At 39.0% G+C, this 16,858-nt stretch overlaps 1 protein-coding gene across 4 annotated transcripts in view; it reads right to left on the bottom strand.

The window, feature by feature from the left end:
* Positions 1–16,858, bottom strand: part of GRM5 (glutamate metabotropic receptor 5) — a 596,160-nt gene that overhangs the window by 163,527 nt on the left and 415,775 nt on the right. For all 4 annotated transcript variants that reach the window (XM_070457147.1, XM_070457146.1, XM_070457149.1 and 1 more), the window contains exon 4: positions 5,233–5,468. In XM_070457147.1, coding sequence (XP_070313248.1) covers positions 5,233–5,468 — 236 coding nt within the window. The remainder of the gene's footprint in view (positions 1–5,232; positions 5,469–16,858) is intronic.

The following is a 16,858-nucleotide window of genomic DNA, read 5'->3' as shown; positions in this document are numbered from 1 at the left end:
TCCTCCAGGCCCTGCCATTGTGATGGCTGCCTTTCTCAAAGATTGTTGTTACATGAGTTTTCTATTGTTTCACTTTTGTTATTGATACAGTCATCAATACTTTAGTGGGAAACCGAAAGAGGCTATATGAAAGACTGCTATCCAGGTGTTACTATAAATCATTAGTTTCAAGAAAAATAAACTGTCCTTGGAAAATTGTACTAAGGTAATGTTAGTGGTTTTGCCATGAACATTGTGCTGTTAATATTAGTCACAATGGTTTTCCATCCAGATTTCTTTAAAAATCACTTAGCTGTAGTCTATTGGGAATTAATTTCTAGGAGTTGGTCTCTAAGATGGCTCTGCTACTTGTTCAGTGTTAAGTGTTTTCCTTAAACTTTCTGGTTACTCAGAGCTTTTCTTTAGCTCATTCTGTATAATGCTACTGCTAATTTTAGATTCAGATTCATCTACTTCTAGCACTTATATTTTGCCTTTCAGGAAGTTTCTTTTAAAAAAAATGGCAGTTATTCAGCTCTGAGTATTTCCACTCTTCGTATGAAGTCATTTTGCTTTTTGAAGTATCTATGAGATTTTGATACTATAGAGAGTGAATACGGTGAAGATTTCTTGCCTGGCATGAATTGTAAACTGGAACTTACCTCTCCAACTCAAAAATGGTTGTCTTATGCACACTGCTTGATGAAAGTATATTTTGGAACACACTACTCATATTCAGTAGTGTTATAGAATAAACTACCTGGGGTCTTTCTGACAATGTAGATTGGTATACTGAAAGGACATTTGAGTAAATAAGGAAATATGGTCAAAAGTAGAGATTACTGAATATTGAGGTATCTATTACTGCATTACATAGTTATATACAAATAATCTTAATATTTATTTCTTTTTTTTTTTGTATTTTTGACCTATATGTTAACTATTATAGAATGCAAATTTGACCGTGATTTTTGAAACTAAAATATTCTCTCTCTTTAATGTAGCATGAACTTCCCTTGTGGCTCAGCTGGTAAAGAATCTACCTTCAATGTGGGAGACCTGGGTTCAATCCCTGGGTTGGGAAGATCTCCTGAAGAAGGGCAAGACTACCCACTTCAGTATTCTGGCCTGGAGAATTCCATGGACTGTATAGTCCATGGGATCGCAAAGAGTCAGACACAACTGAGTGTCTTTTGCTTAGTGTAGCATATAGGCTAAATATAAGACAAATATTTAGACAAATCTGAGTTTGACTCTCAGTTCTAGTGTTTTCCAGAGCAAGTTGTTTTTTTCTAATTCTTGGTTTTATTATCTTTAATGATCGTGACAGTTCTTCTCTCATTGAGAAGAATAACAGAGGTATTACCTATCCGTGTTCATCTTTATATACAAAATGACACCTGTTGACAGATAAGATTCCACAGGGGTGGGACCAAAAGAATGCTTTTCCATAACTAGAGTGAGGATCAGCCCCTGAGCAGAGAAATCACATCAGGGTGTTCATGAGAAAGGCAGAGCTGTAGCAACAATTTCAAATGGAGAATTTTACAGAATAATTTCCATAGAAATAATGTTTCCATGGAAATCAAAGAGTTTTTCAAGACTGTATGTCAAAAGGCCTCCAATAGGGGAAAAAAAATTTAAGAGAAACAAAGAATTATTTCCTGAGAGGACATTTCAGACAAAAAAGAGTGGGGGAGGAAGAATATTAGTACAAAAGAGGGCGAAGACCAATGGGAAAAATTTACTTAGCCACACTGGTTAGGGGTTGTCACTAACTCCTTACTAAAGAGGAACTGGAAACAATATTGGATCTGCAGCTGACCCTCCAAAATGCATCCAATGCAGCTACATGGAGTTATCTGTATACAATAATGGCATCAGTGCATAGGGGCTGTATGCTCCCCAAATCTCAAGGGAAGACAGAAGTTTGTGTCCTTCAGAAACTGGACAGACTTTTTGATGATGGCCATTCTGACTGTTGTGAGATGATACCTTGTTGTAGCTTTGGTTTGCATTTCTCTAATAATGATGCTGAGCATCTTTTCATGTGTTTGTTAGCCATCCGTATGTCTTCTTTGGAGAAATGCCTGTTTAAGTCTTCTGCCTAGTCTTTGATTAGATTATTTTTCTGGTATTGAGCTTCATGAACTGCTTGAATATTTTGGAAATTAGTTCTTTGTCTGTTGATTCATTTGCTGTTATTTTCTCTCAGTCTGAGGGTTTTCCTTTTTACCTTGCTTTTAGTTTCCTTCATAAGCTTTCCTTGCAAAAGCTTTTAAGTTTAATTAGGTCACAGTTGTTTATTTCTGTTTTTATTTCCATTACTCTAGGAGGTGGGTCATAGAGGATCTTGCTGTGGTTTATGTCAAAGAGTGTTCTGCCTATGTTTTCCTCTAAGAGTTTTACAGTTTTTAGTCTTACATATAGGTGTTTCTTTAATCCATGTTGAGTTTATTTTTGTGTATGGTGTTAGGAGGTGTTCTAATTTTATGATTTTACATGTAGCTGCCCTCTGTTTCCAGCACCACTTTTTGCATTTAGGTTGGTTCAAATGTGGTGGACAAACCTAGAGCCTATTATACAAAGTGAAGTCAGAAAGAAAAAGACGAATGTTGTATTTTAACGCATATATATGGAGTCTAGACAGATGGTACTGATGCACCTATCTGCAGGGCAGCAGTGAAGATGCAGACGGAGAACACGCTTTTGGACACAGTGGGGGAGAGAAGGTGGGATGATTCGAGAGTAGCATGACACATATATATTGCCATATGTAAGGTAGCTGGCCAAGGGGACATTTGGGCTTCCCTGATGGCTCAAATGGCAAGGAGTCTGCCTGCAATGCGGCGGACCTGGGTTTGATCCCTGGGTGGGGAAGAATCCCCGGAGAAGGGCATGGCAACCCACTCTAGTATTCTCGCCTGGAGAATTCCATGGACAGAGGAGCCTGGCGGACTACAGTCCATGGGGCCACAAAGAGTCAGATGTGACTGAGCGACTAGTGCACACAGTGAGAATTTGCTGTATCACACAGAACCCAAAGCCGGTGCTCTGACAGCCTAGAGGGAGGGGTGGGATGGGGTGGGGACAGGAGGGAGCTCAGGAGGAAGGGGATGTATGTATACCTATGGCAGATTCCTGTTGATGTATGGTGGAAACCATTACAATATTGCAAAGTAATTATCCTCCAAATAAAAGTAAAATAAAGTTTAAAAAAATAAATTAAAAAAGAAACTGGATAGAACTGTGAAAAATATAAACTTGGGACAACCTAGATGCCCATTAGCAGACGAATGGATAAGGAAGCTATGGTACATATACACCATGGAATATTACTCAGCCATTAAAAAGAGTTCATTTGAATCAGTTCTAATGAGATGGACCAAACTGGAGGCCATTATACAGAGTGAAGTAAGCCAGAAAGATAAAAACCAATACAGTATACTAACACATATATATGGAATTTAGAAAGATGGTAATGATAACCCTATATGCAAAACAGAAAAAGAGACACAGATGTACAGAACAGACTTTTGGACTCTGTGGGAGAAGGCGAGGGTGGGATGTTTCGAGAGAACAGCATCAAAACATGTATATTATCTAGGGTGAAACAGATCACCAGCCCAGGCTGGATGCATGAGACAAGTGCTTGGGTCTGATGTACTGGGAAGACCCAGAGGAATCGGGTGGAGAGGGAGGTGGGAGGGGGGATCGGGATGGGGAACACATGTAAATCCATGACTGAATCATGTCAATGTATGACAAAAACCACTACAATATTGTAAAGTAATTAGCCTCCAACTAATAAAAATAAATGAAAAAAAAATTGTGAAACAGAAATCACAGTCCTATGTAATCATATTTTTTTTCATGAAAATAAAACATAAAAACAAAGGACATGAATAAGCATCTGAAGATTCTGGACAAGAGTTAGCAGTAGTTAAAGCAGGAGAGAAGCAAATGTAGTTTCACACCAGGCTTCTGTGATTTCTCGATTTCATTGGGCAGTACCATCCCACACCCCAGCACTCCTCTCCACCATTGCTAGATTAGGAACTTACATGAGGCTGCTATGTTCTCATTTTTCCAAATACTGACATTTAAAAATAATCACAGATCAGGACTTACTACTTCATTCATTTCACAAAAGAAGGGACTGATAGAAAAAACATAGTATGGACGTGAACTCAGGAGATGAATTATAAAAAGTCCCTACATTGTTCCTATTTTCCTCATTTTGGTGCTGGTAACAGCTTCTCTGTAGACTGGAATTAGTTCGTGGGTTAGAATTTCAACCTCAACCTCATTGATCCAGTCCAGTCTTCTGTTCCAGCATCATATACAGGCATTATCCCACCAACTACAACATTTCATTCTTTTGCAAATGCATATGAAGTCCTTGTTACACAATGTGGGATAAATCCATCTTAGCAAACCCTGTATTGGTTTTAACAAATGTTAACCTTTGCACTTTGACTTACAGATCAATATTGACCCTCTCTGGTTATTACGAGTCAAGATTCCCTTTGGATTTGCTACAAATAAAACTGACCAAGTGCTTTGTTTAAAATTCCTGTTATGTCACTTACAACACCGAATTGCAATTTTTGTTGGCATTGTGATCTCCCTAACTAGACAATAAATCCCTTGAGGGCAGGATCTAGTTTTCCTTATCTTGTTACCCTTACAACTAAAGCAATGTTGGGTACATTGTGAATCCTCATAAAGAATTTCAATGGCTCAGCTTAGTTTATGTCTCCTGGAACATCATAAATGTAAACATAAACATATGTCTCCTGGAACATCATCATTATACATAGCAAATCCTTGCTGCTGTTTTATACTTTATTGATGGAAGTGGAATTGGCTCCATCCTTCGACATTCACTCATTCATTCTTCAGACACACATGAAACCCTTGCTATGTGCCTTCCACTGTGCTAATTACTAAAGATAATCAAAATAACCAGAATGTAGTTCTTGCCTTCAAATATGTCAAGAAGAGTTCCTTTCTGGAGCTCACATTAGCTTTGTGGCAGACTGCCAATATCCTGAATGATAGAAACAGTTTGAAATCTTAATAGAGTGAACATTTACTCTCTTATGTGTTCTTATCTCTCCAAGCAGCAGCACCCACTCTATGTAACAGCCCTCCTTTCTAACAGATGACAGCCGCTATCCTCATAATACAGTTTACTTAAATTGGAGCCTGAGCCTTACCCGCTTTAAATGAAAGAATAAATCTGCTTACTATTGCAAGTCTTGTTGTATTTGCTGTTCTCTTGTGCAAACCCTTCCAGCCGGCACTGAAAGCGATGCTGCCAAAATTCTTGAAACCAAGGGTTTCGGAGGTTTGTTTCTGGCCGGAGCTTCAGATAATAATCATCAAACCACTTGACGTCGGGAGACTGGAGCTTGATTGTGATTCCACCAACAGCTTCTCGCTGATAGCCATCTGTCACATCGTACCTGTCCGCCCAGCCGTCACTGTGGAGAAACAAAAACCCCTCCGCTCAGAACAGGTCTTGTCTGAGAAAACGATGCTGTTTGCTATCGTTTTGAAAACATGCACCAGTAAATGGCACTCAGGCCACACTGTGGTCTTACATTATACTACGTGATTATTGAGATAGCAGCTTGGTAGGATATAAAGTACAAAATACAGTGGAAACTTTGCATCTAAGAATGCAAGAAGATATCAGTCTCACTTACCTTGAACTGCAGAGAATAACCTTATGGTTTTGGCAGAATTTCACTGGTTGTAAAACATAGTATAAGCATGAAAGTTGTATGTCACCATTCACACTAATTACTGAATGTTTAATAGCGAGGTTAAATTAATTTTAAGTATATTTCTTTTCCTATACTTTATAATAAATCATGATAAGGATCATAAAGTAAAACTGAAAAATATTTCTAACATATACCTAATGTTAATTTAACCATCCTATGATATTCATGTTTACCTACATTTTACATGTAATGATGTGTGACTGTGTGTGTGATCACTCGTGCATGACCCTCTCTGACCCCATGGACTGTAGACCGCCAGGCTCCTCTGTCCATGGGATTTTCCAGGCAAGAATACTGGGGAGGGTTGCCATTTCCTACTTCAGGAGATTTTCCTGAGTGGTTAAACAAGAGAAACTCTCTGATTATGGTCATTCTATTAAATATTGATTCATCAGAGCCCAAACTGAAGGCTTTATAGTCCATATCCTCTTTCCTATCCCATGGCACTTCTCTACTAAGGATGCATGTAAAATACACATATGAAATCATGTTTTCTATTATCAGTATCAGTTCAGTCACTCAGTCATGTCTGACTCTTTGTGACACCATGGACTGCAGCATGCCAGGCCTCCCTGTCCATTACCAACTCCCAGAGCTTACTCAAACTCATGTCCATCACTTTGGTGGTGCCATCCAACCATCTCATTCTCTGTCATCCTCTTCTCCTGCCTTCAGTCTTTCCCAACATTAGGGTCTTTCCTAGTGAGTCTGTTCTTCACATCAGGTGGCCAAAGTATTGGAGTTTCAGCTTCAGCATCAGTCCTTCCAATGAATATTCAGGACTGATTTCCTTTAGGATGAACTGGTTGGATCTCCTTGCAGTCCAAGGGACTCTCAAGAGTCTTCTCCAACATCACAGTTCAAAAGCATCAATTCTTCGGCACTCAGCTTTCTTTATGGTCCAACTCTCATATCATACATGACTACTGGAAAAACCATAGCTTTGGCTAGATGGACCTTTGTTGGTAAAGTAATGTTTCTGCTTTTTAATATGCTGTCTAGGTTGGTCATAGCTTTTCTTCCAAGGAGCAAGCGTCTTTTTACACTAGAGTCACTGAAAGAACTTCTTAACAATAGGCTATCAACGATGGTGACAGGAATCATACTCCTCAACATTAATATCATTCTATGAACTGATCACTCAAAGTAACCTAGAAATTTCAAAACAAGAGTTTGAAATTGGAGAGTTTCTATTATAGCAGTGTAAGAATAAGGAAGAGTATTCTAAGCTTATTTGGAAAATACATGAGATAAAACTTTGGAAATAAAAAACATGAAAATGTGTTTCTATGAAATCTGGACACACCTCTTGGGACATTCAGGAAAAAAGTGTCTGACTTCTCCCATCCTCCCTGTCATTTGGAATATGCACAGCTTATGCTGTGTGTCTGCTGGGACCCAGCGGTAGTAGCCATCCTTTAAAGAGGCACACGTGCCCTTTCAGGAGAAGTAAATAAAGTCAAGGGGAATTTAACGATAAAAAAAGGGTAACAACCAAGAAAGAAGAGATGATATGGAGAGAGTTGAGGGGAAGAGCAGAATGGAGCCTCCTGAATGCAGGGCAGGAACGGGTTTGGAGATAAGCTGGGTGAGGGGGAGTAGGTACTGGGAAAAGTTGAGTGAAAGGGTTTACATTAACAATCATTATTTATTTCGTCAATATTCAGGTATTCCTATTTATTGGAATGTTCATTTCTTTCTATCTTCCAATGCATTTTTGTTTTTTATACTTTTTTATTTTGGTAAGCAGAGGGCATGCTCCAATATTTTGGATATAAAATCTGTGTGTTATGTAAGGTATTATGTAAGTAATATGTAAGTAATAAATTAGAATAAGTAAAAAAAAGAAGCATGTACTTTTTTCGATGTGTTCTGGTATACTAACTCTGACTTAAAAATTGATAATAAGAGTTGTTCCAAAGGTCATAGATTACTCATTAAGATATCATAGGGCCTTAGGATAACTTGAGATTTTTCCGAAGGCATCAGTGGATGAAGGAAAAGGAGGAAAAATAAACAGAAAAAATAAGCAATTTCTTCCTCTAAGTCCTCCTTGACAAGAAAAGATTTTATTAAAAATGATCTGTGTTGAAATTTCAAAAACTTTCATGGCAGATCAGGGGGAAAAAAAAGTAATGGAATATGTTTTGTCCCCATGTTGAATGTGGTTACTTCACACATTGTCTTCCCTCAAGTTTCTCATTTCAGCTGCAGAGATTTTATTTAAAGCTGACAAGTTGAAATGAAGTGGGCTTGTTTGCTTCATTTTCTCGCTCTGTTTTGGAGGGTTTATTATATCACTGATAGGAGAGTGTGGGTCTCACTGGCACTCGAGGAGATGCATGGGCGTGCTGCAAATGGGACAGGAAGCCCTGTTTGTCAGGCGGAGCAGCGTTCTCCAAGAAGGGGAAATTTAAATTGCTCCTTTTGTTAGTGCTAGCTTGCTCTTATGTAATGCTGTGATTATGAGTATTACATAAGAAATGTTAAGATTATAATGGGTCCAATTTACCCTTCAGAATTCATTCACTGAATTTAATGGGGATTGTAAAAAGCCTGCCTTGATAAACTTTTCTGGAGGTAATGTTTCCATTAAAAAGTCAGGACCAGTTTGTGAATTTACTCCTCTCTCATAACATTCTTCAGCTTTTTTTTTTTTTTTTTTTCAGGAATTAATTTCTACATTTAATTTAGCAAAAGATGATCTTTTTTTCAGTAGTATATAAGTAAGGTGATTTTAAAAACAGGTTTGTTCTAGGGGTTTCCATTCAACAGCAAAATAAAAACTGTAACATAGTTTGTGTGTAAACAGAAAATTCCAGTATCTGTGGACAGAAAAGGGTTATTTTGTTTAAGCTTATCGGGGAGTATTTGCCATGTAAGTCTCAAAAAAGTTCAATCCATATTAGCTAAGTTAGATGGTGCTCTATTGACTTTAGATTATTAAATATTAACATTTTCATAAAAATGTGCTTTTAAGGTTTGCTTTAAGATGATAGGGTATCTCTAAGTAAGGAATAATAAATCCAAAAATGAATAGACAAGAAAAACTTGAGCTTACCTTTCTACTATCTAATGCTTTCCATTGCATTGTTAGAGTGGACTCAAGATTCTGGCATTACTGTAATGCTTCTGGGTGACCTGTGTGTGTGTGTGTGTGTGTGCATGCTTAGTCATGACTGCCTCTTTGTGACCCTGTGGACTATAGCCTGGCAGGCTCCTCTGTCCATGGGATTCTCAAGAATACTCGAGTGGGTTGCCATTTCCTCCTCCAGAGGATGTTCCTGACCCAGGGATGGAACCTGTGTCTCTTGCATCTCCTGCACTGGCAGGCAAATTTTTTACCACTGTGCCACTTGGGTGAATAGCAAGGAGAGATAAGAAAGCCTTCCTCATGTGATCAATGCAAAGAACTAGAGGAAAACAACAGAATGGGAAAGACTAGAGATCTCAAGAAAATTAGAGACGCCAAGGGAACATTTCATGCAAGAATGGGCTCAATAAAGGACAGAAATGATAGGGACCTAACAGATGCAGAAGATATTAAGAAGAGGTGGCAAGAATACACAGAAGAACTGTACAAAAAAGATCTTCACAACCCAGATAATCATGATGGGTGTGATCACTCACCTAGAGCCAGACATCTTGGAATGTGAAGTAAAGTGGGCCTTAGGAAGCATCACTATGAACAAAGCTAGTGGAAGTGATGGAATTCCAGTTGAGCTATTTCAAATCCTGAAAGATAATGCTGTGAAAGTGCTGCACTCAATGTCAGCAAATTTGGAAAACTCAGCAGTGGCCACAGGACTGGAAAAGGTCAGTTTTCATTCCAATCCCAAAGAAAGGCAATCCCAAAGAATGCTCAAACTACCACACAATTGCACTCATCTTACACATGCTAGTAAATGCTTAAAATTCTCCAAGCAATACATTCTTCAGCAATACATGAACCGTGAACTTCCAGATGTTCAAGCTGATTTTAGAAGAGGCAGAGGAACCAGAGATCAAATTGCCAACATCCACTGGATCATCGAAAAAAGCAAGAGAGTTCCAGAAAAACATCTATTTCTGTTTATTGACTATGGCAAAGCCTTTGACTGTGTGGATCACAATAAACTGTGGAAAATTCTTACAAAGATGGGAATACCAGATCACCTGACCTGCCTCTTGAGAAACCTGTATGCAGGTCAGGAAGCAACAGTTAGAACCAGACATGGAACAACAGACTGGTTCTAAATCGGGAAAGGAGTATATCAAGACTGTATATTGTCACCCTGCTTATTTAACTTATATGCAGCATACACCATGAGAAATGCTGGACTGGATGAAGCACAAGCTGGAATCAAGATTGCCGGGAGAAATATCAATAACCTCAGATATGCAGATGACACCACCCTTATGGAAGAAAGTAAAGAAGAACTAAAGAGCCTCTTGATGAAAGTAAAAGAGGAGAGTGAAAAAGTTGACTTAAAGCTTAACTTTCAGAAAACTAAGATCATGGCATCTGGTCCCATCACTTCATGCCAAATAGATAGGGAAAGAGAGGACACAGTGGCTGACTTTATTTTTCTGGGCTCCAAATCACTGCAGATGGTGACTGCAGCCATGAAATTAAAAGCCGCTTACTCCTTGGAAGGAAAGTTATGACCAACCTAGATAGCATATTAAAAAGCAGAGTCAACAGAGACTCAACTAGTCAAGGCTATGGTTTTCCCAATAGTCATGTATGGATGTGATAGCTGGACTATGAAGAAAGCTGAGCACCGAAGAATTGATGCTTTTGAACTGTGGTGTTGGGAAAGACTCTTGAGAGTCCCTTGGACTGCAAGGAGATGCAACCAGTCCATCCTAAAGGAGGTCAGTCCTGGGTGTTCATTGGTAGGACTGATGTTGAAGCTGAAACTCCAATACTTTGGCCACCTGATGCGAAGTGCTGACTCATTTGAAAAGACCCTGATGCTGGGAAATATTGAGGGCAGGAGGAGAAGGGCACGACAGAGGATGAGATGGTTGGGTGGCATCACTGACTCAATGGACATGGGTTTGGGTGGACTCCGGGAGTCAGTGATGGACAGGGAGGCCTGGGGTGCTGCAGTTCATGGGGTTGCAAAGAGTCCGACACTACTGAGCGACTGAACTGAACTGATCACTTGGGTGACAGAAATTTTACCAAATTAGATAGAAAATGTGGGGGGTGATAAGGAAAGAAACTGAAAGTACCACATTTAAACGGTTTTATAGATTTAGTATCTATTCTTTCTTCCTTTCTGTCTATCTGTCTATCTCTCCATCCATCTGGACAGTTTCTCTTGCTTCTAATTGGTGGGCATTTTACGCATCTCCTTATAATCCATTTCATTACTTTCTTTCCAATTCTTTGATATACAGCCATTCTTCACTATTTGAAGATTCTGAATTTGCAAATTCATGGGTTTCCTAAAATTTATTTGCAACCCCCATTTCAATACTCATACCACCTTTATGGTCACTCTCAGACATACACAGGGTGGCAAAAATTTGAGTCTCCTGATGTGCATCTTGACAGCGCAAGCTGGACCAGGTGAACCTCTGCTTTCTTGCTTCAGTTTTGCTACCATAAAGAAGTTTTCTTCATTGTCTATTAAGGTGCCAAATTTTTGTATTTTGTGTTTTTAGCATTGAAACATATACTGCTGCTGCTGCGTCGCTTCAGTCATATCTGACTCTGTGCGACCCCATAGACGGCATCCCACCAGGCTCCCCCATCCCTGGGATTCTCCAGGCAAGGAACATATACATTACCACATATAAAACAGACAGCCAGTGGGAGTTGGATGTGTGATGCCCGGCACCCACAGCCAGTGCTCTGGGACAACCTGGAGAGATGGAGTGGGCCGGGGGCTGAGAGGGGTGTTCAGGAGCTGGGGGACACATGTGTGCTAGGGCTGACTCATGCTGATGTCTGGCAAAACCCACTGCAGTACTGTAAAGTGATTTAATTTTTTGCTTTAATAAATAATATTATTAATATTAATATAATAATATATAATAAAATATATTAAATTAATATAAAATTAAAATATAATTAAAAAATTATCCTCCAATTAAACTGAATTTTAAAAATGGTTTTGCTGTTTAAAATACCCCTAAGTATATAATACTGATATGTTATCTAGAGTTCCCAATGGCAAGAAATCTGTGATATGTCTTACATACAAAGTCAGATGCATTCAGGCATGAATACAGGTATGTTTTTCTTTGAATTGAATATGAATTCATCAATTATGTGTGTGTGTGTGTGTGTGTGTATAAAGTGTTTTTATATTGGAATATCCATAAAACAAGGTTATCTATTGACTCAGTCCAGTTCAGTCACTCAATCGTGTCTGACTCTTTGCAACCCCATGGACTGCAGCACACCAGGCTTGCCTGTCCATGACAAGCTCCCAGAACTTGCTCAAACTCACGTCCATCGAGTCGGTGATGCCATCCAACCATCTCATCCTCTGTTGTCCCCTTCTCCTCCTGCCCTCAATCTTCCCCAGCAGTAGGGTCTTTTCCAATGAGTTTGTTCTTGCCTCAGGTGGTCAAAGTATCACGGAGCTTCAGTTTCAGCATCAGTCCTTCCAATGAATATTCAGAACTGATTTCCTTTAGGATTGACTGGTTGGATCTCCTTGCAGTCCAAGGGACTCTCAAGAGTCTTCTTCAACACCACAGTTCAAAAGCATCAATTCTTCAGTGCTCAGCTTTCTTTACAGTCCAATTCTCACATCCATACATGACTACTAGCAAAACCATAGCTGTGACTGTTCGGACCTTTGTTGGCAAAGTAATGTCTCTGCTTTTTAATATGCTGTCTAGAATGGTCAGAGCTTTTCTTTCAGGGAGCAAGCAACTTTTAAATTCATGGCTGCAGTTACCATCTGCAGTAGTTTTGGAGCCCCTCAAAAATAAAGTCTGTCATTGTTTCCATTGTTTCCCCATTCATTTGCCATGAAGTGATGGGGCTGGATGCCGTGATCTTTGTTTTTTGAGTGTTGAGTTTTAAATCAGCTTTTTCACTCTCCTCTTTCACTTTCATCAAGAGGCTCTTTAGTCCTCTTTGCTTTCTGCCAAAAAGCTGGCATCATTTGCATTTCTGAGGTTACTGATATTTCTCCTGCAATCTTGATTCCAGCTTGTGCTTCTTCCAGCCCAGCATTTCTCATGATGTCCTCTGCATAGAAGTTAAATAAGCAGGGTGACAATATACAGCCTGATGCACTCCTTTCTCAGTTTGGAAGCAGTCCATTGTTTCATGTCTGGTTCTAACTGTTGCTTCTTGACCTGCATACAGATTTCTCAAGAGACAGGTCAGGTGGTCTGGTATTCCCATCTCTGTAAGAATTTTCCACAGTTTGTTGTGATCCACACAGTCAAAGGTTTTAGTGTAGCCAATGAAGTGGGAGTAGACATTTTTCTGGAATTCTCTTGTTTTTTCTATGATCCAATGAATGTTGGAAATTTAATCTCTGGTTCCTCTGCCTTTTCTAAATCCAGCTTGAACATCTGGAAGTTCTCTGTTCATATACTGTTGAAGCCAAGCTTAGAGAATTTTGAGCATTACTTTGCTAGTGTGTGAGATAAGTGCAATTGTGCAGTACTTTGAACATTCTTTGGGATTGCCTTTCTTTGGGATTGGAATGAAAACTGACCTTTTCCAGTCCTGTGGCCACTGCTGAGTTTTCCAAATTTATTAGCATATTGAGTGCATCAGTTTCAGAGCATCGTTTTTTAGGATCTGAAATAGCTCAACTGGAATTCCATCACCACCCCTAGCTTTGTTCGTAGTGATGCTTCCTAAGGCCCACTTCACATTCCAGGATATCTGGCTCTGGGTGAGTGTTCACACCACTGTGGTTATTTGAGTCATTATGATCTTTTTTTTTTTGGTAGTTCTTCTGTGTATTCTTGCCACCTCTTCTTAATATCTTCTCTTTCTGCTAGTTCCATAGTGTTTCTGTCCTTTCTTGTGCCCATCTTTGCATGAAATGTTCCCTTGGCATCTCTAATTTTCTTAAAGAGATCTCTAGTCTTTCCCATTCCATTGTCTTCCTCTATTTCTTTCCATTAATCACTTAGGAAGACATTCCTATCTGTCCTTGCTATTCTTTGGAACTCAGCATTCAGATGGTATATCTATCTTTCCTTTTCTCTTCCGTAGCTTCTTATCCTTATCCTTCAGAATGCAGACAGAATGAAAAGCACAATCACAGAAAACGAATCAAACTGATCACATGGACCACAGCCTTGTCTAACTCAATGAAACTATGAGCCATGTCATATAGGGCCATCAAAGACGGACCTGTTATGGTGAAGAGTTCTGACAAAACATGGTCCACAGGAGAAGGGAATGGCAAACCACTTCATTATTCTTGCCTTGAGAACCCCATGAACAGTATGAAAAGGCAAAAAAGATGGGACACTGAAAGATAAACTCCCCAGGTCGGTAGGTGCCCAATATGCTACTGGAGAAAAGTAGAGAGATAACTTCACAAAGAATGAAGAGACAGAGCCAAAGCAAAAACAACACCCAGTGGTGGATGTGACTGGTGATGGAAGTAAAGTCTGATGCTGTAAAGAGCAATATTGCATAGGAAACTGGAATATTAGGTCCATGAATCAAGGTAAATTGGAAGTGGTCAAACAGGAGATGGCAAGAGTAAACATTGACATTTTAGGAATCAGTGAACCAAAATGAACTGGACTGGGTGAATTTAACTCAGATGACCATCATATCTACTACTGTGGGCAAGAATCCCTTAGAAGAAATGGAGTAGCCATCACAGTCAACAAAAGAGTTCAAAATGTAGTACTTGAATGCAATCTCAAAAACGACAGAATGATCTCTGTTCGTTTCCAAGGCAAACAGTTCAATATCACAGTAATCCAAGTTTATGCCCTGGCCAGTAAAGCTGAAGAAGCTGAAGTTGAACAGTTGTATGAAGACCTACAAGACCTTCTAGAACTAACACCCCCCAAAGATGTTCTTTTCATCATAGGGGACTGGAATGCAAAAGTAGGAAGTCTAGAAACACCTGGAGTAGCAGGAAAATTTGGCCTTGGAGTACAAAATGAAGCAGGGCATAAGGCTAACAGTTTTGCTAACAGAATTTAATGGTCATAGCAAACACCCTCTTCCAACAGCACAAGAGACGATAGTCTACACATGGACATCACCAGATGGTCAATACCAAAATCAGATTGATTATTTGCAGCCCCAGATGAAGAAGCTCTATACAGTCAGCAAAAACAAGACCAGGAGCTGACTATGGCTCAGATCATGAACTCCTTATTGCCAAATTCAGACTTAAATTGAAGAAAGTAGGGAACACCACTAGACTATTCAGGTATGACCTAAATCAAATCCCTTATGATTATACAGTGGAAGTGATGAATAGATTCAAGGGGTTAGATATGATAGTGCCTGATGAACTATGGATGGAGGTTCGTGACATTGTACAGGAGGCAGTGTTCAAGACCCTCTCCAAGAAAAAGAAATGCAAAAAGGAAAACAGTTGTCTAAGGAGGCCTTACAAATAGCTGTGAAAAGAAGAGAAGTGAAAGGCAAAGGAGAAAAAGAAAGATATACCCATCTGAATGCAGAGTTCCAAAGAATAGTAAGGAGAGACAGAAAAGCCTCTCCTGGTAGGAGAGGTTGTAGGTGAGTGTTAGAGAATCAAGTTAGAAAATATGTGACAGTGGTTAAGGAGACTAACAGACGGTTGTACTAAAGGAGTAGTAGTGGGAATGAAAAGGTTATTCTAAGGAATTCTCAGAAATCCAAGGACTAATTATGTGGAGAATAGTGAGTAGAGGAAGATGTTTATGGTTTATGGGAAACATTAATGATACTGAAGTGACATTGTCACTCCATATCCTAGGTTAAAATATAGAAAATAGGTTTGAGTTTGAAAAAGGAGGAAAATGAATACAGTAGGGGGTCTGCAATGATCCAATTTCCTTTTATATGCTCTCTAGCACTTTGTTTCTCCTGGATTTCTGTTCTCTGCATATAAAATTAATGAGTGTAAAAAAGTGCAGGTTAAAAATTTCCTTTGCTGTGGTCCAGTACCATTTTAGTCCACCTTCTACTATTGTATTTAGCATTTTGTATGCTGAGAAATAGCTGTTTGCACTCAAAAAAAAGGTTAAAACTAATGAAAATCATAGCACTCTAAAGATCTGATGTTCTGTACAGTTATACCCTTATAAACATTTTAACTTTAGAATTGTTATCTTAATTATTTTTGTATTAACTAATAGATACTTAAAGCAGGCCAATGATCATAGCTGTAATATAATTACTGCAAGGTTTACAATCAGTAGATTTAATTGCAAAATATAATTCTGGAATGTGGAATCCCCTAAAGATCCATGGTAATAAAATATTATTGGAAAATTATGAAGGAGAAAGGTTTACTAATTATTGAATGTTAAACAGAGTTACTCAATAATTTAAAAATTTGTCTCTCTTATCAAAATATAAATCTTTACATTGCAGACAATAGACAATATATTCTTTCTTTTCTTTCCTCATTTCATATTAATATTTCTTTTTTTAAAAACTACTGGACCACAAGGGAGGTCCCCCGGCTTCTCTTTGTTTAATCAGTTAATTACTTTATTTCTGTTTTTGCTTGTCTGGGTATTTCTCTAGCTGCACCGAGCAGGGGCCGCCTTCTAGTTGCGGCATGCAGGCTCTGGAGTATGTGCTCAGTAGCTATGGCTGACGGGCTTAGCTACCCCATGGCATGTGGAATATTCCCAGCCCAGGTATCAAATCCATGTGTCCTGCATTGGCAGGGGGATTCTTAACTACTGGACCACCAGGGAAGATCCTCAATATATGTCTTAAGTTATTGCCGTGGAAAACAACAAATTGTGTAACACAGAAAGTTGAGCCAAGTGATCCTCCAGTAACAGTCTCCATGTCCTTTTTATTCCAATTAATTAATCTAATAAGCATGTGAATGCATGCATACTGTGGTAGCTTCCAATACATGCCCTCAAGGAGCTGGTAGTCCATTAGACATGGCCTGCTTGAATGGGCGATGCTGATT

The sequence above is a fragment of the Odocoileus virginianus genome, chromosome 28 (genome assembly GCF_023699985.2).
Source record: "Odocoileus virginianus isolate 20LAN1187 ecotype Illinois chromosome 28, Ovbor_1.2, whole genome shotgun sequence".
In the NCBI taxonomy this organism is placed as follows: Eukaryota; Metazoa; Chordata; class Mammalia; order Artiodactyla; family Cervidae; genus Odocoileus; species Odocoileus virginianus.
This window is presented reverse-complemented; position numbering and strand designations above follow the sequence as displayed.